At 49.3% G+C, this 21,305-nt stretch overlaps 2 protein-coding genes across 4 annotated transcripts in view; one reads left to right on the top strand and one right to left on the bottom strand.

Moving 5' to 3' along the window:
• The first annotated feature begins 8,649 nt into the window (after positions 1-8,649).
• DRD4 (dopamine receptor D4) lies at positions 8,650-17,986 on the top strand. The gene is made up of 4 exons (XM_064425658.1): positions 8,650-9,189; positions 16,301-16,413; positions 16,759-17,306; positions 17,718-17,986. Exons 1-4 carry the CDS (start codon positions 8,959-8,961, stop codon positions 17,918-17,920), a joined length of 1,095 nt encoding a protein of 364 aa, XP_064281728.1. The 5' UTR covers positions 8,650-8,958; the 3' UTR covers positions 17,921-17,986.
• Positions 11,275-21,305, bottom strand: part of DEAF1 (DEAF1 transcription factor) — a 28,757-nt gene continuing 18,726 nt past the window's right edge. For 2 of the 3 annotated variants that reach the window (XM_064425657.1, XM_064425656.1), the window contains one exon: positions 20,317-21,000. In XM_064425657.1, coding sequence (XP_064281727.1) covers positions 20,896-21,000 — 105 coding nt within the window. In that variant the 3' untranslated portion in view covers positions 20,317-20,895. Of the gene's footprint in view, positions 14,831-15,471; positions 21,001-21,305 lie in introns of those variants that run through there. The other variant, XM_064425655.1, reaches the window with a different exon arrangement.

The following is a 21,305-nucleotide window of genomic DNA, read 5'->3' as shown; positions in this document are numbered from 1 at the left end:
CAAATTCTGTCACAGCATCTAAAAAGCCAGCATACTTATACATGCATGGAAAACATTTTGAATATATTCCCTGCCATTGCTGGGGTTTGGCTGGTCTCAAATACTGCAGCTAAAGGTGACTCAGAAAGGAGGAAGAAAATAGGATTATCCTTTCCCTCCTTCTTTGTATAGTATAAAGTAGCTTGGAAGGAATAAGGAATAATAATAATAAAAAAATAATCTTCCAACTGGAGAAATGGGAGCTGTATTACACTTCTTATCTTCTTATCTTTTTCCTTGGAAAAGCAAAGGGTGTCCCCATGACTAAAGAACTGGGAGGGAAAAGATTTTCCCCATCATCTTTCCCTTGGAAGAGTGCCACAAGGCCTGATGAGTAGAACCTCAGCCCTCCAGCTTGTGGGTGCAGGCTGCAACCAGAGCCCTGCACCAGGGACAGGGGAAAACAGCAGGGACATTCCAGGTCCCATTCCAGGGCCGGAGCATCGAGACATGCCATGGTCAGCACTAGGACAGGGGAGCCCATTTCCTGCTCTGGTCCAGGCATTTCCCAACCACTTTCCTCTCCTCTGTGTACCTGCTTTCTCCAGCTGCAGCTTCTGCCTCTGCTTCTGCCTGCAGTGGTGGTGGCAGCTTCAGGTTTATAAAAGAGGCTGAGCGACATGTAGGGATGCAAAAATTAATAATGTGATTTTCCTTCCTTTGCAAACAACCTCAGTGGGTCTGAAATGCCTCCAAGCTCTGGGGAAACTCAGTTTGCCACGAGAGGACAGAGAAGAGGTTGGAATGACAAAGCGGCCCCACGATGGCAGCAGAGGGTGTATAACAGGACACTAAAAGGTTCTGGGGATTCGAAGGACATGAAATAAGTAACCTGATTAAATATTTTGCAACAAAAAATGGGGTTTGCCTCCAGCAGCAGGAGAAGAGTGAAAAGGTGATGGGGTAGAAAATGGTGTGGCTATGCCCAGCACTGCTGCACCATAATGCAGGTGACAAATGTGGGCTCGAGCTCCAGTGCAGCTCTGAAAGCCCCTGGTGAGGAAATTCAGGGCCATGAAGAGAACTCAAAAGCATTTTCAAGCTGAAATTTATAACTGAATAAACTGGAGCCCAAACAAATTTCTCAGTCCTGAAACAACATCTGATTCTCCTTAACCAGAATTTACATTAAACTCTCATCAGGAGACATTATGAAAATAGGAGTAATAAAGAATCCTGCTCAACAATATCAGTTGAAAGGAGCTTTGTGCAAGCATTTGCACCTTGCTTCTTCTCCCATTCTCCATTTGTGTGAACACTCCAAGTCCCAGCAGGGGAGTGGAGATTCCCCTTGCCTGCATCCAGCAGGCACAAAGCAGGATTAAATCACCCATTTAGATGAAATCTATAACCCATTATCTGTGTGCAGCATCACTGCAGAGAAAAGCTTTCAGCTATTTTCTGGCTCTAAGAATGACAGAGGAAATGACTGGCCTCACCTGATCCCTGCTGCTGTACCACTGCCATGCCTGCAGGTGTGGAAAGTCAGGGCTGGAGTGATCCCAGCTCCTGGCTGCCCTGACTGACCTGTCCATGGCACATAACCATTTTACAGGATGATTTTAACAAAGTGCCACAAACAGCTGACACTGAGCAGTGCTGAGGCTGTGCACACACACTCCTCGAAGACAGCAGGGAGAAATGCCCCAGGACAAGATGGAGAAGGGATCTGTGAGCTTTGGGGCCATCCCTGAGCTGCCCTGGGGATGCTGCCAGGTATAAAGCCATCAGGATCTTTGTGCAGTCACTTGTGCTTAGGCTTGACACCGACTGACATGCCCAGCATGGAGAGACCTGTGATGGGGAGCATTAAGTAAATCCAGTTGCCATGGGTGCCAGGGCTATTCCCAGTTGCCACGCTGATGCCTGGGGACACCCTCGTGCCAACAGAGAGCAAAGATTATGAAACACAAGGACCATCCCCCTTCAGCACCCAGACTCTGGTTACTGCCCTGTCTCAAAGGCATCAGAGCTGAGAATGGAACTGAGGAAGGTCTTTTTCCTCCTCTTTACAGTGGGAGGGATCACCAAACCTGCAGTGTGAAAAGCAACATCTTAGAGCCACATTAAATGCTTTAGCCCCAGATTTGGCAATATTTGAGAGAATATGTGAGCCTAGCCTTTTTTGATGTTGGAGGTAAAGACAAGAAATTGCATTTCAGAAAAGAGAGGATTTCATCACAGAGCTACCTATTCTGGCCCACAGCACAGGGAGGTTGCAGGCAGACTCTCCAAAATCAGCACTCAGAGCTCTGGGGAGGTCATTCTGAGTTCTGAAGGGGAGAAGTTCCCATTCACCCATCAAAGTAATTGATGCAGGAGATGAGAAAAGATTTTTCCCTGGTGAAACAGTGTGGATGCATTCAGAGGCCCCTTCCAGAGAGCATTAAGAACAGGCTGGAAAAATGCTTTTGTCAAGTGGCTATAGTTGCTCCTGCCTTGGACAACGAAAGCCCATCCAGCCTTTGGGGTTGGTTGCTGTTTATTCAGGGCAGTCCTTACAAAGTTTGCCCAATCCCTGTTAGCCTGTCCAGAACCCCAGGATCTGCTGGAGCTGCTCTCCTTCCTGGAGACACCTTGACTGGCCAAAACACATCCCAAAATCTTACAGCCATGCTTTGCACAATGGCTTTGGGATGGCAAAACGCACAAGGGTTAAGCCAGGCCAAGAAGGCTGTGGGAGGACCATGTCATGCCCCACACATGTCCTGCAATGGTGTCCCAAGTCCTGACAGAGCTGTCCAGGTGCAGCTGACCTTTGGGGAGCCCAGCACAGGCTGTGCCCCATGCAATGGCAGCACCAGCCCACGGCAGGGGAGTTTATTGAGGTCAGATGGTACTAGGAACTGCATGGCTAAATCCTTCCTACGTAAAATACCCTTTAATCAGCTTACAGGGTGTTCAAGAACTTCTACCTCCCCCATTCCTTTTTCCCCTTCCTGTGTCTGTGTCAGGCCATGTGGGCAGTGGGGATTGTCTCTGTCTGTTTGTAGGTGAGCCTGGCCCACGCCACTGCGATGACGGTGATGCTGCTCCAGCTGAGAGCAGATTAGAGGTGAATCCTTGCATCATTCCCAGGTCTCTAAGAGAAAGGACCCTAATTGGAATAAGGGGATTGGGGGATTTAGCCTTCTAAATGCTCATTTCTTGCACAGGATGCTTTCAGGAGTGGTTTTAATCTTTACCACCTGATTTAATGATTTTGGCTGTAAGAGTGAAGAGTGGGATGGAAGGAAGAGGCAAGCAGGGCAGCCCAGGTGGGCTTGGAAGAAGAAGGAAAATCACAGTCCCATATGGTCATGGAACCTCAGGAAAACAATTACCCCAATCTCAAAGGGGCAAATTAAGCTAAGAAGGTGTGTAGATCCAGGACATGTGTGTCTCTTTTTCTACCTGCTTGATCCTGAGGTGGCTTGGATTGCCTGTTTTGTTTGACTGAAACATGGCACCTTTTTGGATTTGCACCGGTTTAAAACCAAAACCAGATGTGAGGGACAAAAGCACAAAATGTCACATACCTGGAGTTGTGCCTGCTTGGTCTGAAGTCAGGAAGGAAGGTGCTGGACGTGCTGGTGACATCCACGGCTGGCAGCATTATCCAGGTGCAAGGACAGCAAAACATTTGTCAGGAGCTCTGGGTTGTGCTGGAGCAGATCTCAGTCATTTTGGTCAAAGTTGTATCTGCTTCTTGCCAAACCCTTGGGTGAAATCTGCAGCAAACCCCAGTTCCTTTGAAGAAAAAAAAAAAATATTAGATGTTTGGCTCATACTGAAAAAAAAGTCCCCAAATGCTTGAAGCATTTTGCTAAGAATTGGGAAGAACAAGGGGAAAAGTGTCCTGTTGGTGCAGGAGTGGTACCTTGGGTGCTGGCAGGGTTCCTTGGCTTTCCTGAGTGCAGGATAAGAGATAAGAGGTGCTTTGCAAGTGAGAACATCCCTCTGAAGCAGGGAAATGTGCTAAGCCAGAGGGTCCCCTGGGATGCTTCCCTAGGGATGCTGGATGAGCCAGGCCCATCCTGCAGCAGAAACACCTGTGACAAGCCTTGAATCTGGAAGGATTGCCATGAGGCACTTCCCTCCTGCAAACAAACCATAGAATCCTGGAATCACTGAGGTTGGAAAGGACCTCCAAGGCCATCAAGTCCAACCTGTGCCCGACCCCCACCTCGTCACCCAGCCCAGAGCACTGAGTGCCATATCCAGTTGTTCCTTGGACACCTCCAGGGATGGGGTCTCCACCACCTCCCTGGGCAGCCCCTTCCATTGCCTGACCACCTTTTCCATGAGGAAATTCTTCCTGAGAAGAAATTCTTCCTGCCTGCTTTGGGAAGGGGTACTGCAGGGAGAAAGAAGGGTTGGTTTTACTGTGGCTGGCACTGTGATGTAGAAAAGGAAAAGCCAAGTTCAGGGCACAGTCTTTTTACAAGAAGAAGGGAACTCTGTTTCCCCAACCTGTGAGTGCACCATGGCTGTCTCCCTGTCACCAAGGAAGCTCAAAGTAGTTTTTAAACACAAGCTGTCACCCCCATCAATCACCTGCTGGAATTTTACACCCTATGAAACTCCTTCCAAAGCTCCCCTAGTGGGAACCTGAGTGGGAAAAAAAATGCCTGCCCCCTGGTTATGTTCCCAGGGTGAAACAACACATCCCAGTGCAGACACCACCAAAACTGCAGGAAAACAAAAAAAAAAACCCCAGCAACATTTTTAGTGTTAGAGAATCAAGGCATTACTTTATTCTGGCCAGGATGTGTAGCAGAAATCATTTCATCCACACATTGCCTGGGTTGTGCAGAGAAAGTCATGCCTCAATCCTTTAACACAGGGACATGACCACACAGGACTGGGTGGCTTCTTCCCCAGGCTGCCCTGGCCACCCTTGCCCTGCTGGCCCAGCTGGAAGCTCCCTGCACAGGCAGTACAGGAGCACTGAGCACGACCACACTTCCCTTGTGTCTGGCCTTATCAGGCTCTAATTGGCATCAGCGCTGTAATCTCAGCCTCCAGCTGTCTGTGTGTCTGGGAAGAGGAGAAAGCATTTCAGGGAATTAGTTTGAATTAGAAGAACGATGTGCACTGTGTCCTGGCTGGCAGGGCCAGCTGTGCCAGGTGTGGTGCTGTCCAGGCATTTTGGCTCATCCCTCTCTGACTGCCAGGGACCTGAAGGGACACCCTTTCCAGTAAACAGCAACAGGCTTTGTCAAGATGAGCTGGAGGGAGGTGCACTTACAGGTGCTTGCTGCTCCCAGTCATGCCTTTCCCTGCCTTTCCTGCTTGTGTTGTCTTCCACTTCTCCCCCTGCCCAGGAGGTTTTTCCCAAGAAGTGGCTCTAATAAGCTCAGTGATGTTTTAAACCCAGTAGGAGCCCTTGAGTTACATTATTTTGATCTGCCCTGTGCCACAAGCCCTTGTATCTCATCGGGTCACCCTTGTGTGAGATCAGTTTTGTGGTTAAGCTGAAACCAGGCATCCACAAAACATCTAGTTTTGACTCCAAGCAAACAGAGATGGAAAATGCAGCCATTTTGTCCACAGTTTCACACCCACAGCTAACCACTAGCATTAGTTTTTACATCTTACATGGATTTATCATAACTTACCAGAATGGTAAATGTCAAAAGATCCATTCAGGATGTAAATAAATCCCTGCAGCTTCTTGGGGGACTGGGAGAGTCTGGAAAGCCAAAGAGCTGTGCCATCCTCTTCCCTCTGTTGCAAAAGCTCACCTGAGAGGGGGGATGCTGCCTCTGTCTCTCTTTTGAGAAATGCATTACAGGAGATTAGAAAGCAGGATGGCTTTGTTGCCAATGAGTGTCTCACAGAGAATTGCCAGGCTGAATATGGCAAATAAAAGGAACACGATTGGCCTTGAAAGCTCTTTGTTTTCCTCCCTTTGTCCTGAACCTGAAGGCAGCCGGGAGAGCTAATGCTATCAGGGCACTATTCATCAGCTGACTTTGGCACATCTGTCCTGAAACTTTGGCAGCCACATTGTTCCCCTTTTCTATTTAAATTTGTAGTGCCTCAGATGTGAAAAATTATGGTGATAAAAGTTCCATCTCCTTGTGGAGACTCTGACAGATGTCTCACTTCGCAAACTTCCTGATGCTTTGAACTGGCTGGGAATCAAATCTTCCATTAATTTATCCTGGGGGAGTCTCTGCAGGACTGCTCCTGGCTCCTTGGCAGAGGACCAGCTTCCTTTGGTCAGGGACCAGCTCCACCACAGCCATAAACCACACTGCTTATCTCCCTGAGTTTCTTTTCCAAACACTCCAGAACACTCCAAAAAGGCAGATCTCCCACTGGTTTGTTGGTTTGGTTGTTTTTCTGGTGCTGCCCTTTTCCTGACACAAGGAGCAGCTGTGGTGCTTCCACAGCTTCTGTCACAGCAGGGTGGGGAATGAGGACACTGTGGGCTGTGCATCCAAACAAAAAAGGGTTGTTCCAGAACACCAACCACATCAGAGCCTCTCCAAAGGTGCTCTAAGCATTCCCAGTCCATCACTCCAGCATTACTCCTCCTGGTTTCCATGAGGGTGACCCATGGCTCTGTCCTTTGTCATCTGTTTCTTGTTCAGTGACACGACAAGACTTCTTTGGATATGCTGATCTAAGACAGACTTTCCTTCTCCTCTGCTAGGAGGCCAGCTCCTCTTATCTAAGAAAGGAATTGTGTTTAATGTCTGTAGCCTGTTTGCCATGGAAGCACTGTCCTAATTAGTGGTTTGCATAGCTACTCACTTCTGGAAGTCAAAAGCATTATTTGACATTAGTTTAATCCATTAAACTAGTTTAGGATTAAGGCCCTGTTAGTCTGGAATATGAGCTTCCATACTGAGAATTAAGAGTCATTCAGCACTAACCCACCGGGAAAATTGAGATAATGAATGTAAATTAACTGTTAAAGGGGATTAGAGGAATGGCACTAATCCCTGTGGGAAGGCAGGACAGCAGTCACATTTCCATCCTGCTCTCTTGGCTGCCCAGATGGTTTAAACATAAATAAATTCAGAGTATTCTGTCCACACACTTTCATTAATGCACTTTTACTACTTTGAGTTGATTTCTAAGAATAAAAAGGGCTCTAGTGAAAGTGGTTCTGCTGTCCCAGCCCCTCACTGAGCGAGGGCTGTGCCAGGAGTCAGGCTTTAGGGATCAAACCCAGATAGGAAAAGCTGTGACCAGAGGATGGAAACCATCTTCCTTGTCTGAACTTCCCAGCAGATGAGGTCACCAAGCCCCAAACCTGGCAGATGTGCAACCATGTTTGTGTCCTCCTGAGTCCAGCACAAATCATTCCCAAAAGGAATGTAGAGACACAGGTATGTAAGTACCTATTCCAGTGCTGGTGACAGATCTAGAGCAAAATGTGGTCCCACTCAGGCCAGGTGGAATTGTCTCTCCTGTCTTTGTACACTAGAAGAGGGAGATGACTGGAGAAACAAATCCATGGGTATTGGACCAACATGAGGATGGGCAGCCTTCCCTGGGATGGGAGAGAAGGGTGGTACAACTCTGTAGTTACTAATACATGGCATTCTTGCTGGCTTTAGGAAAGACCTGGAAGCCCCACTTCTGGAGGCAGAATTTAGCCAACCAGACTGTTGTCCAAGTGCTTAAACCAAGGGAATTTTCTCCTACTCATGTATGAAATTGCAGAGCCACAGCAGCTGGGCAAAATAGACTGTGGATCAGCTGCTGTTAGTCCAGTCCAAGTAAGGACAGTGCTTGGATCTGTGTCCTGAGGCTGACACCAGGGCTGTGGCCTTTCCATGCTGCACATGCTGGGGGGTAACTGTGACCCTTTCCAAAAAAGAGTAAGGGAATTTGGGGCAGCAAGGGCAGGGTTTGGAGAGAGGATTTCTTCCACAAGTCTCAATGGTTTGGATGAAACTCTGATAGCTGCAACCTATAAACAGGTCTTAGAATCAATTTGTCTCATAAAAATCTTCCAATAATGTATTTTTTCCTTCCATGCAGTATAAATGTCCCTTTACTGCTATGCCTTCTCTTCCTACTGCCTTCCACAAACAGCAGGCTGACCTGAATGCTTACCTGGCATTAACATCTGGGCTGAGGTTTGGTGGCACAGCTGCAGAGATGCCCACAGAGTCTGTATCAGCTCCCACATCTTCCAAGTCATCTGAGCTTGAAATGGGAGGTCACACCTCCCTGTGCCTCCTGATCCTGCAGATGCATAGGTACCCCTCAAACAGCATTTTCCTCTCATTTGTTGCAGTAAGACATCCCAGCCCCCATGTTCAGTTCATAACCTGCCACCCCATCTTTGCTCCCACACTTGTGTCTGTTTTCTTCCTGTGTCCTACGTTTCTGCAGTTGTTTATTCCTGCCCAAGAATGGGTAAGGTGCAAAATTCCTTTTAAAGTGCATCCTGCATTTGCCAGCTTATCAAGAGCACTTTGAATCCCTTCTCTGTTCTCCAAGACACTCAGCATCCTGTCTTGGCAGTATCTTCAAATTTCATTACGGACTGTCTGGATCTTCACTCAGTTTAATTACAAACTCCTAAACATTCCCAGATTCCACACACACCTCGGAATAAAATTTCCCAGTTATTCACCCGACCTGCACTAGTTCCAATTCGTTCCTCTAACACTGCTTAAGAGAACAGCCCCATGTGAGAACGCAGCGAGACCACCAGAGAACACAGCAAGACCTCTGCAACGCTTGGGACACCGGGAGCCGGGACACCGGGAGCCGGGACACCGGGAGCCGGGACACCGGGAGCCTGCCCCCCTCCCCCGCCCCCCCTTAAGCCGCTTGGTGACCCAGTTGTCCCCGCGGGGCCGGGGCCGGGCGGGGCGGCGGCGGAGGCTCCTCCCGCGGCTCGGCGGGCAGCTCCCGGCGGCCGGCCCGGCTCCGTGCGCGGGGCTGCGGGGGCAGCGCCGCGGGGCCATGGGCAACGGCACCGCCGGACCCCCGGCCGCCGGACCCGGCCACAGCATCGCCGCCCTGGTGCTCGGCATCCTCCTCATCCTCCTCATCGTCGGCGGCAACGGGCTCGTCTGTCTGAGCGTCTGCACGGAGCGGGCGCTCAAGACCACCACCAACTACTTCATCGTCAGCCTCGCCGTGGCCGACCTGCTGCTCGCCCTCCTCGTCCTGCCCCTCTACGTCTACTCCGAGGTGAGACAGCCCGGGGACACCGGGGGGCTGGGGATTGTGTGCCCGCCGAGCCTGCAGGTTACAGCGGGGGAGCAAGGTACCAAGTACCGCTGGTCCAAGCAGCTCTCTGGGCTTGCTCCCCACCGCCACGGGAGTGCTCCCCCCAGCCCGGGACAGCCCTGCCCCCGGGATGTGGCGGTCAGACCCCCGGCTCTTACCTGCGGGCGTCACGGCACCGCACAGCGCTGCGGGACCGCGGGCGGCGGGGAGCGGAGCCGGGGATCCCCGTGCGAACCGCGCCGGTGGAGATGCCCCGAGCGGAGCCGCACCGGGGTGCTGCCCCTTGGCTTGCACGCTGTCCAGGTTGCCGTCAGATAAAGGATAGGAAGAGATGGGTGCTGTGCTCTCTTTGGCATAAAGTGAGCCTTGGTGATAAAGGGAGATCTTTAGCATCCTTAGCCAGGAAACAACTTTCCACATTGGCTGAGAAGGAGAAGCTGTCTTTTCTGGGAGCTGGATGGGATTTTGTCACCCTGCACCAAGGTGGGTTTGGTTGGTAGGTTGTTGCTTGGCACAGGCCTGACCCAGCATGTGATGGGGGTCGTGAAGAGCCAGCTCAGGGACATGGGGCAGAGTTGCTGTTCACTCCCAAAATGTGCTCACCCCCAAGACTGTGAGAGCTGAGGGAAAGAACAACAGGCACCCCTGAGGCTGAGTGGTTCTCTCTGTAACATTTACTGCCAGGGTTGAATAAACCCTTGTGCTTGCAGGGGGATGTTTTAGAAACTGTTAGTACCAGCTGGTGGCTCTTACCTGCTCAAGAGGATGAAAGCATCCACTGGGCCAAATAGCAGGTTTTTCTACCTGTCCTGGTGGTAGCTGGTAGTGTGGATCTTCTTCCCAGCTGCGGAAGAGCATCTCCCCTCTTGTCCTCTTTCACAAGCCATGTAGAGCACCCCGTGGCTCAGCAGGCCCTGACTGTGCTGGCCAATACTCCCCTAAGCAAGGCAGGCTGCAGATTAGAGCTTAGAATGGTCTCTACCTCGTCCTAGGATTTTGCAGGGCACTGTGACCTCTCTGGAGACAGGTATTGTGGAGCAGCAGGTTCATCTGGGGACCCATGAGAAGAACCAAGGAAGAATTGGAGCATTAGATCCTCTCTTTTTCCACTGTGCTCTTGGTTTTGGTGGAAGTGCTTTTCCCTCATTAACTCCATTTTGCTGTGGTTAGAAAGGCACATTCTTCATCATTCTTCTCAACTACTTTTTGCTAATTGGGATCCCTTTCCTCCCTTCCTCTTTCTGTTGTCTTTCAATGCCTTCAGTCCCCAGGTTTCTCTATGGGCAGTCACCAACACCAGAGTGGTTTCCTTTTGCCTGCAGGCGGGAGTTTTGCTGGAATATATAAAATACAAATTAACGTATTCTGGGGTACCTCTGAAAATGCTTCCAGTGGGGCAGGAGTATTGTGGGGCTTTCCTTGAATACCACAGACATTCCACAAGTTCTGGATTCTCAGGTAATGGGTGTTCATACCTGTATGAGCTTTAAAAACTGGTGCTGTCCAGCTTGTGGTAACACTTGGTACGTTCACTTCCATGGCTGTTCATAAACATCAGTTCTGTGAGGGAATTCTTCCATGTCTCTGCTCCCAGGATATCCAACATGGGGAACGAAGGTGCTGTATGACACAAGTCTTTCCCTCCCCTCCTCTGCAGCTCCTGCAGCCGGGCAGGCATTCAGAGGCACAAAACAGCAGAGGCATCAAGATTTGCACTCCTGGTGCTCGGAGGGAATGCGTGGAGCAGGTGTGGGAAGTGCTGAACAGGTACAGAGAGAGAACATAATGCAGCAGTCAGAGCCCCTTCCAGCAGGCAGTGGGGCTTTGATGTGTAGAGCAACTCCAGTTCCTGTGTTGCAGCAGTTCCCATTCCATGCCTGGAAGCTTCTCTGTGGGCTCAGAGCCTGCAGGTGCCCATTTTCATTTTAATTGTCTCTTGTACACTGGTGCAGGATTTCCAGCTCATTTTGTTCTGAAATAAGGAAAAGGGAAAGTAACCACTGAATCCATGCCAGAGGACAGAATTTTGTGGTTTCTTTTCTTTCCTTTCCTTTTTTTTTTCCCTTGGAGGCAAAACTCAGAATTAGATGTTGGGATGCAAGATCCAGGGTGTAGTGATTGCTCTTTAAAACTAGCTTGGTTTCAGCTTGCACTCTCTCCCAAACATTGTAGGCACTGAAAATATGGCCCAGACAGTCCTGAATGTTCACGTCAATCTTCATTCTTGGTGTGGGGTTTTTGTTTTGTTCTTTAAACTTTAGAGCACCTCCTGACACAGTAAAGGCAGACTCTGAGGGCCTACTGGAAAACTCGAAAACCAGCTGAGGTGGTTTCTGGTGGGGTTTTGCTTTTTAGCAGGAACAGAACAATAAATGGAGCATTTTTTCATTCAGCAGAAATTTGCTCACCTTGTGCTGTTTTCCTGTGAGGTGGCATCTTGTGTTCCAGTTTTGGAAACATTCCTCCAAGTCAGAGCTTTAGAAGACAGCAGGAGGGACTTAACTTTTGAGGTGACATCTGACATCCTCACAAGCAAGAGATCTCCTCCAAGCCCCAGTGGGGATGGGATTCCTTCCTGTGGGATGTGGATGAGCCTTTGCTGCTGTTCACTGAAGCTGGAGCTCAGTGGGAGAGTCCTCGATCTTGGCTTTTATTTCTGGTGTTTAAAGAAAGCTCATTTCAGACACTGGCAGCAATTATGGACACACACTCTCCTTCCACTGGACTCATCCAAAAATGGAATAAAGACATGTTCCAATGTTTTCCAGTTGTAATTACCACACAGCTGCCTGCCCTGGTGGGCAGAAGGCACTTTCCTTCCTGCCTGCTTGGGGATCTCAGGTCTTAGCAGTGTGATGGGAAGAGGTAATGGTAACTTCCATGGGGAAGTTGCACTGCTCTTCTGCCAGCCTTGGCTTTCTGGTGAGTGTGCCAAGTGCTTTCCAGCAATCAATCCAGTGCCAGAAAAGCAGGGATGATGGGAAGCAATGGAGAAGGAGATGGCCTGGAGCACTCCCAGGCATTAACTGTTATTGCCGAGGAACAGAATTCTGCTTTGATGTGAAGAGAGGCCAGGAGAAGATCCTACAGAGTCCCTGCAGCATGGGTAGCACTGAAACAGGGGTTCCTGAGGAAGCAGAGATATGGTGCTGTGGAGTTACTGCAGGACATCACTTGGCTCTGGGAGGGAGCTGCATGGCTCCACAGGCTTGCCTTGTGAGGCAAGCTTCCTCTTTCCAGAGAGGGTGACAATGGCAGGAGTTCCAAAGACTATGGGATACTTGCAGGAGTTTTTACAGTCCTCATCAAGTGGAGGCACCCAGCAATTATGGCAGGCACCAGGACAAGCTCCACACGTGGCCTGTGCTGTGGAGCACACCTGTACCTGTACCTGCTGCTCCTGTGATCAGCTCTCTGCTAATCCCTGCCAAGCAGCAGAGCTGTGGAACAGGCCTGAGCCAGGAAGCTGCTGGCAGGAGCTGAGGGTGCTGGTTATGTAAACATCTTTGCCACTAAGACCTGTGTAAGTGATTATGGAAAAGAGGAAACAGTTTGAGCAGATTTGCATGTTTACCTGGCTCCTTCTCCAGGTCAGGGAAGATGAATGTTCCCAGCAGGCATGATGATGGAGAGCCAGTAAAAACCTCATGAGCTATCTTCTTATCTTGGTGAGGGTGATGGGTTCTGCCCAAAACTTTCAGGGTGTCACTGGTTTGGTATCAAAACATTTATTTTCTGGCAGTTTTTTCTGTGTGCCTGTGATGCAGCTCCTCTAATAAGAGGCCAGACCTCTACCCTCTCCAAATTTCCTCTGGCTCTCTGTGAATGCGTATCAGCTTGTTTGCAGCAGGATTTGGGATTAGTCTTTCCTAGAATGTTAGAGTTTTAGTGGAAATAGATGTTATTCTGGGCCTGGGTGATGTCTGAGCCACATAAAGTACCAGGGAGGTGAGACAGGCCAGCAGTTACAAACCAGTGCTTAGGATTTTTTTTTTCACATACCAGTAACTGGGGAGAGGTGTCTTGGAATTCTTGGCCTTCATAATATCTCAGATGGATGATGAGGCTTTTTCACAGTCTCTGAAAAATCTTGACCTCAATGATTTAAGAAAGAACATCAGAGCAGACATGAAGCACCTCTGTCTTATGTCCCACTCCCTCTTCTTCCTCTCCCCTTGCAGGCTGCTTTGTGTATTCTGGGGACTTGTCACAACTCATAGCAAAAAGTCCCAAATCAGCTTCTGGTGGACATGGAGACAATTCTTTGGCTCTGATGCTGGACTTTGCCCACTGGCAAGGACTGTTCCTCTTCCAACTCTTGTCACAGCCTTCTCACACCATGCCATGTCTTTGAGCCATGGCTGCACTGAGGCAGATACTTGTTCAAAGTCCAGATGGGCATCTCCTAATTCCCTTTCAGGCTCCTGCTGTTCCCTGCATGTGGCAGGACTGAGACAAGGGCTGGTATCAGAGGAAATAGAACTAAAACCTTTGGCTTTGTCCTGGCTCCTGCCCTCAGGAGCTCTTCTGGCATCAGGCTGGTTTAGAAGGCAGAGTTTTCCTTACAAATCAGCTGTGCTTAGGAATAAGGATACCAGAATGGGCTGATTAGGAAGGCAACTGCAAGGGTGTTTGAGAAACCAAGTCTGTCTCCTGCCATCCACCATCCCATAAAAACTTCTGCATTGTATTCTGGAAAAGTGGAGACCCCAAAGAGCTGCTGGAGGTGCAGTTGTTCTGGAGCACTTCTTAAAGGAAGCTTGAGCTGTTTGTGATCCCTAAATCTTTACACTGTGGACCTTGATGGGCTAATCTGCTGCAGCCTCCTGGAATTAGGTACTCCTTAATCACATGGCCCAGCAAAGCCTCTTATCCAAAGTTACTCTCCCATCAGAGGGGTCCTTGGCACGTTTTGCCAAGGTGGGCAGGTGACAAACACCACAGAATGGGAAGTTCTCTCCTAGCACCTCCTCCAAAGCCCGAGTCTTGGGGGTTGGTGGGGAAAGGGAAGGGTTTATAGCATTTTCCAAGTGCCCAACTTTAATCTCCTATGATTCAATGGTGCTGCAGACTGAGAGCCTTTGTCCTTTTCAGAATCAATTAGTTCTCCCGAATCACAAATAGGTTTGGAAAACTGTAGCCCAAAATCAAATTTTCACTCTCATAAGCTGAACTGAACCTGTCAAAATCCCAGTGAGCTTGGCAGAAATTTGGCTTTTGATGATTCAGGTCCCAAATTCAGTTTGGAGTGTCTGCATTGTGCTAGAGAATAGGCTGACTGAAGCACTCAGGTCAGCCTCCAGAGCTCCCCTGGAGGTATCTCAAGGAGATGCTGTACAAAAATAGCAAAACAGTTACTTCAGAGACTCCTTTGGCTTTACAGCTCCTCTAATCATAATCCTGTGCTTGACATCATTACTGATGGCTGATATTAATCCCTGCAGAGCTGCCTGCCCTGTTGCTGGCAGGGCCTGGGGTTTGGCACCTTCCAGGCGTTGTGTGGAGCGTGTTCCCCACGTGGCTCTACTCTGTGCTGGCATGAATGAAAGCAGAACCTGTTTAGCACCAGTACAGGAACAAATCCATACCTGCTTCCTGAAACCTGCAACATTACAGGCCAGCAACATCACTGGCTGGCTATTGCTATAGAGAAAAAGATCCCTGGGATTTACATGTATATAAAAAAATAATTTTTATGCAGCACATTTTCTATAGATAAAAATATATAATAAATTATTTATATTAGATTATGCACATTATCTGTAGATAAACATGCATAGAAAATTAAATATATTACTTGCAGCAATATATATACTACAGTAATATCTATCAAATATATTTTAATAAAAGCATATGGAGAGTACAGATAGTTTGGTATTTTGCAATATCAAAATAAAGTGTTTGAGTCAGGCATGACAAAGGGCCGTTGCTACTGAAACTTTTTTCCAAGCTAAAATCATACTTATTTGTACTTATTTTGGGGGGTTTTAACCTGTCTCTGCAGAGGGACCCAAAGGAATTTTCCTCACAGTCTCAAACTCTGAGGAAAAGCTCCCTTCTGCCCTTGTGGTTACAGCCTATTGAGCTTCCTGGTTTACCTGTGCAGGTGCAAGCAAACTGATAGGTCTCTGCCTGGGTTCAAGCAGCTCATGGGAACAATGGCACAGGAATGGGATTGAGGTGACCTATTTCTGTATCAGCTTAAAAAGTGCTTTAATGTTAAAATAAAAGCTGGGTTTGTACCTGGGTGAGACAAGCACTCAACTGGAACAAAGTGCTGCAAGTAGTTTCTGGCTATATGAGCATCAGCCACTGCTGTTCTTCTGTCTGTCATGCTGCCTGTCCTGTGCTATGGGCTGTGCAGAGCCTGTGCTGCTGGCTGAGACATGACCAAGCTGAAAATCACCAAGGATGGCAGAGTCAACACCTCCAGGTGGTTCAGAGCACTGACACTGGTCCCTGCTGCCCTGCCCTGGTGCCTGTGACCATGGGGAGAGAATCAGAGGTTGTTACTCACTGCCTGGACCTGATCTCCAGAGGCTGGGCTTGTGCTTGGCCTGCCAGGATGGAGCAGTTGTGCAACCCAGGGAAACCGTTCACATAGGGGCTTGGGGCAGCTGGGACACAGAAGTGGAAGAGCTTTGTGCTCTGTCTCTTGCTTGCTTGGGGACTGAGCTCAGGATGCTGCGCAGGCAATATTGCTTTGTTGGTGAGATCTTGCAGTCCTAAACTGGGGGGTCTGAGGAGCTTGGGGGTACCTGACCTCGCCCAAGGCAATGCAATGTCCTGTGTCCGTTTCTCTGCCCATTATGACTCACTTGGCTATACTGGTGGTGTGAGGGCTCAGTTCTTCAGACAGGCCAGAATCACAAGCCCTGAGCAGGCTGTGGGCTCTGTGTGGGGCTGATTCCCACGTGCTGCTGCTATACCTGGAGTATCCTGCCACAGGAGGAGCACTCAGCTTTGGGCTGCTTGTTTGGAGCAAACATGAGGGGCTGAGGCACCCAGGCATGGCCATGTTCCTGTCATTTTAAAGCACACAGCATCTGCTGACCCCAGGGATCTTTTTCAGTTCCAGGGAGGAGTGTGGTCCCTCAGCACGGTGCTGTGCGATGCCCTGATGACCATGGATGTGATGCTGTGCACAGCCTCCATCTTCAACCTGTGTGCAATCAGCGTGGATCGGTGAGTAGCTTCCTGCTCTGGCTGTGCCTGGGCAGCACACGGGTTCCATAGGCCCTTGCCAGTGTCCCAGGCAGGAAGGATTCTGCCCACCCCGAAGGAATCTGTTTGGCCCTAATAACCTCCACCATCGGGTTTGTGTCCCATCGGTGGTGGCCAAGCTGAAAGCTCATTGTGTGATGATCCAGAGCTGTCCCTTGGCTGTTCTGGTTGTAGCCCAGGCTTTCGCTGTTAGTAAAGTAAATTAATGGGGGGAAAGACAGTGACAAGAAGCTTGGGGCTCCTTGGTTACAAGACCATGGTGCCACCACCACACCAGGACTGACTCACCCGGGGCTGTGTTGGCAGGTTCATCGCTGTTCAAATCCCGCTCAACTACAACCGGCGGCAGATCGACCTGCGGCAGCTGATCCTTATATCCACCACCTGGATATTCGCCTTTGCTGTGGCATCCCCAGTCATATTTGGCCTCAATAATGTCCCAGACCGGGACCCCAGCTTGTGCCAACTGGAGGATGACAACTACATCGTGTATTCCTCCATCTGCTCCTTCTTCATCCCATGCCCTGTCATGCTGGTTCTGTACTGTGGCATGTTCCAAGGACTCAAGCGCTGGGAAGAAGCCCGGAAGGCCAAGCTGAGAGGCTGCATCTATGGAGCCAACAGGAAGCTGTATCACCCCCCAACCCTGATGGAGAGAGAGCAGACCCGGCTGGGGCTGCTGGAGTGCAGCCCCTATGCCCGTGCCGGCCTCCCTGGGGAGTGTGGGATGAACAGTGGGATCCAGACTGTGTCCTACCCACACCTCAGATACCCGCACCCAGGGCACGGGCGCAAGCGGGCCAAGATCAACGGCCGGGAGCGCAAGGCCATGCGGGTGCTGCCGGTCGTTGTCGGTGAGTGGCTGTCAGGGATGGCTGGGGAGGGTGGGAAATGTGACACCTTCTACCACCACAGCACTCAGACTGGCAGGACCTGGGTGAAGGCAGAGCAGCGTCAAAAACCACCACCCTAGAGAAAGAACACATGCAGTGTTTATAACCTAACCTCCCTCCAAGGCAAACCTGTGACTCCCAATATCTTACATTCAAAGACAAAGCGAGACTAACTTAAGACTTTGCATCAATGTTTAGGACAGGAAAAACATCCAATTTTTGTCTGGGCATAAGCCCAGCTCCACATGTCAGCACAACTGTTGTCTTTTCCCTGAGTGCCCAAGCTGTCTCTGTCTTTTTTGGCTCAGGCTTTGTTAAATTAAACTCTTTTGAACATTCACATCACCTTCTCTCTTTTTTTCCTCCTGGCAGGTGCTTTCCTCTTCTGCTGGACACCTTTTTTTGTGGTACACATTACCAGGGCTCTCTGCAAGTCCTGCTCCATCCCCCCTCAAGTCACCAGCACTGTCACTTGGCTGGGCTACGTCAACAGTGCTCTCAACCCCATCATTTACACCGTGTTCAACGCCGAGTTCAGGAACTTCTTCCGCAAAGTCTTGCACCTCTTCTGCTGAGCCCTCTGCACAGGAGGAGCCACTGGGTCATTTTTTGTATAGTTCATTAAAGATCTATTTCTGCCTCTGGTCTGCTGTCTTTGTTGGGGATGAGGGGTAGATGAGGAGAGCTGGCAGCTGAAGGAAGGGGCTCCCCAGGTCCTTGTAGTAAGGTGTTACAGGTGAGGGCCAGTGGATGCAGCTTGAATCCTCTTCCCAGTGGGAACTACCAAGCGTAGCCACTTCTTTAACACTTACTGCTTGATGTAAGCAGGGATAATAACAGTAATTTCTAATCTTCTGACTTCTGGGGTGGTATTAACAGGGCTGTGAGGTGACATGGACATGAGTCTGGAGCAAAAAAAGGCTGTTCATTTCCCAGATGTCCATATGCCAGACAAGGGTACCAAGCTCATTTCCAGATGTCCATATGCCAGGTGAGGGTGAATCTACCTCTGCAATCTCCTTTCCCCTTATCCTTGATAATTTTAAACCCAAAAACTGATTTCACTCAGTTTAACAAGGGTCTTACAAAGGCACCATAATGTTATTGCTAGTGCTCCAGAATTTCCTGTGAAGCCGCACGATTCCTGCCAGGAAACATTTCCAGCCTCAGGAAAAAATCCTTCATACATTAAGGTGAACCTGCATGCAGTGACAGCCACAGCAGCCAGTGGGACAGGTGATGCTCGTCACTCAGGCTTGGAGAGGAGAAAAAGAATATTGCAGAAAATTACAGTCTTCCAAGTAATGATTTTGTACAGGATTGTTGCTTTCCAGGAGGGAATTTGCTTGGAAGCAGAACGGAAAGGGGATGTCTGGAGTGTTGCTTTGACTAAAAATAGCAAGCGCTCAATTTCTCATCAGCAAACCAACTCAATTCCCACAATTGTATTGTGCATTTTTGAGCTGTCACATGCTGGGTTGGGGCACAGCTGCCCCAGGTACCAGGGTACTGTGGGCTTTCCAGAGGTGCTCGTTCAGAGCTGTCTTTGCTGCAGGATGCAAGAAACCCTGTAAATGAGCTGTTTTACTGTAGGCTCAATTAAGACTGTCTTCTCAATTAACTAATTGTCTCCAAGTTCTAGGTAACAGGCAATCAGCACTTAACTGTGAGCAGAAACCATTCCCAACACTCAAGTATTACTTTAGAATACAGAAGTGAGCATTTTGCTGTGGGAATGGAAGGAGTTGCCTGTTCTTTCCTTCCCAGGAGTATCACAGGTAATTTCTGTTCCCATCCTGCCTCAGTTCTTGGTTGGCTTTTGTTGGAAGCACGGTTCCTTCTGGAAGAGCTGCACGCTGTGGCCACCAGCTCCTCACCCTCGATGGCACTGCAGTGCTGCCCCCTGGGCCTGCTCAGCTCTGTGTTAGGAGGAATAACTTTCCCAGGAAACAGCCAGGAAGTAACACTCACCACTTGCCACTGACTGTGGGAGCCTTGTCACCTCCCTCCATTGGACACTGAGGACCCATGCCCCTCAGGAGCTGGTGCCACTGGCAAACCCACCAAGGGCACTTCTGAGAGACCCCACTGAGAGATGGAAAACCAGTTCCTACTGCCTTGGAACACATGGAATGCAACCTAACAGACCTTTAAGATGCAAAGTGGAAGGAATAGATTTGTCAGAAACCTCTAGTCTTTTCCCTGGAGTTAATCTTGGAGTCTTTTCCATGTTATTTTTCTCTTTTTTTAAGTTTCCTGTAAGTCAGGATAGAATTTTCTGTTTGACAGCATGTATGGTGTTGGGTTGGGTCACTCTGTGGTTCAGGTGACCCCGACTGGAGCAGGAGCTGAACAGCCATCCTCATCTACCATCACCAAACTGGAACAAACAAGAGCCAGGACAAGTGTACCCTCACAGGGGCTGTGACCCCTCAACCAGAGCAAACAATAGTGACCCTTCATGGGGGTTGTGACCCCTAACAGGGGCTATGCCTGGAGCTAAGAATAAAGCCAACCAAACAACCAGAGGCTTGTGCACCTGTCAAGACTCCTCTGAAATCTCCAATCACAAACAAAGGTTTAACTTAATTAACAAATAAAGAATTTAATTAACCATTAAAATAGTAGATTAATAATTAAAATTATTTTGTTGCAGTGAACAAAGCAAGTAACTCCCTAATGGTAAGCACATCTCTAATTAGCAGCTCCTACAGGGCAGAGACAGGAAGACAGGACAGCCCCATATCCACCTGTGCTCACCTTGGGCTTGATCCCATCTGAGTCTGGCCAGCTGGGTGCTATGAGTGACATTCCAGGCACGCTGTGGAATGAAGCTTCCCTGTGGAGAAAACATCTCCCAGGTAGACAGGGAGTACAGACACACATGCAGCTGTTGGTGCACTCACCTGAGCAGTTACCTGTACTGCAAAGTGCTGCCCAGGGAATGAAGGGGAACCACTGGGCACACTGGTGCTTTCATCGCATTTTATTTAGCAACATGTTATTTTTCAACTATGTTTAAGTGAAGAAGTCCAATGAGTTCCAGATTTGCCCAGCACAGAGGGAACACAGGAAACCCAAAAATCCCTTCAATGCCAAACTAAGAACTTGTACCAACTTTGTCAAGGGAATTAAATAAACCAACCAAAAACTTGTTTCTCTTCTGTAAGGAGAGGTAGGGAGGTCCCAGTAGGAGGAAGCACTGGCAGATCTCCTCGCAGCATCTGCTTCAGATCCATCTCAAGAGAGATGAGGAGACTGCTGTAATCCACATGGTGGAAGATCCAGTCAGGCAAAGGCAAAGCCTCCCAAAGCCAGTTGGGGCTGGGACGGAAGGGAGAGGGTTCCAGGTGAGGTTTTCACAGTCTCTGTATTATCCAAAGCTTTGGAAGGGAATTGGGAATAGACAAGTGCTGTCACAGTATCAAAAAATCTATGAAAAATGAGTCTGCTAGTGAGAAGAGTGCTGTTGGCACAGGACAGACCGTTCCTGCCGGTCGCCGATCCAGCCGGCCCCGCGTGTCCATGAGCGGCTGCGGAGGTGGAGCACTCACACGGTGACCTTCTCCATGACATTGTCCGGGACGTGCACCTCATCCCCTCGCACCGTCACCGTGGCTGACTGGCCACAGATGTGCTGGTGGTCCTTCCAGTCCTGCCAGGAGAGAGCAGAGGGAAAGGCTGTGAGCAGAACAGGCCCTTGAAGAAGGGCCCTCTCTGTGTGAGAAGAGAGCACACTCCTCTTTCCACAAACCAGACCAATGATGGAGGACAAAGGAGCCACGCACTGGATCAGCGTAAGAGGTGGAATTGGACTAAGCAGAATGCTGCCATCTCCACACAAATCACAATCCAGGACATCAGTGTCAGTCAGATGGAAAATTTACTAAAACTGAGTCAGAACCTTGACTTAAAGCCTCTCCTGAAAGGCAGCTCTCAACACTGAGTGCTTCCAAGGGA

Source organism: Passer domesticus, chromosome 6, assembly GCF_036417665.1.
Source record: "Passer domesticus isolate bPasDom1 chromosome 6, bPasDom1.hap1, whole genome shotgun sequence".
In the NCBI taxonomy this organism is placed as follows: domain Eukaryota; kingdom Metazoa; phylum Chordata; class Aves; order Passeriformes; family Passeridae; genus Passer; species Passer domesticus.
Note: the sequence above shows the minus strand (reverse complement) of the source record. Positions and strands in the feature narration are given on the sequence as shown.

Coding starts and splice junctions, on each gene's coding strand:
- DRD4 (XM_064425658.1), top strand. CDS start 8,959: ATGGGCAACGGCACCGCCGGACCCCCGGCCGCCGGACCCGGCCACAGC. Junction 16,414..16,758: donor TGTGCAATCAGCGTGGATCG/GTGAGTAGCTTC, acceptor CTGTGTTGGCAG/GTTCATCGCTGTTCAAATCC. Junction 17,307..17,717: donor GGTGCTGCCGGTCGTTGTCG/GTGAGTGGCTGT, acceptor TCCTCCTGGCAG/GTGCTTTCCTCTTCTGCTGG.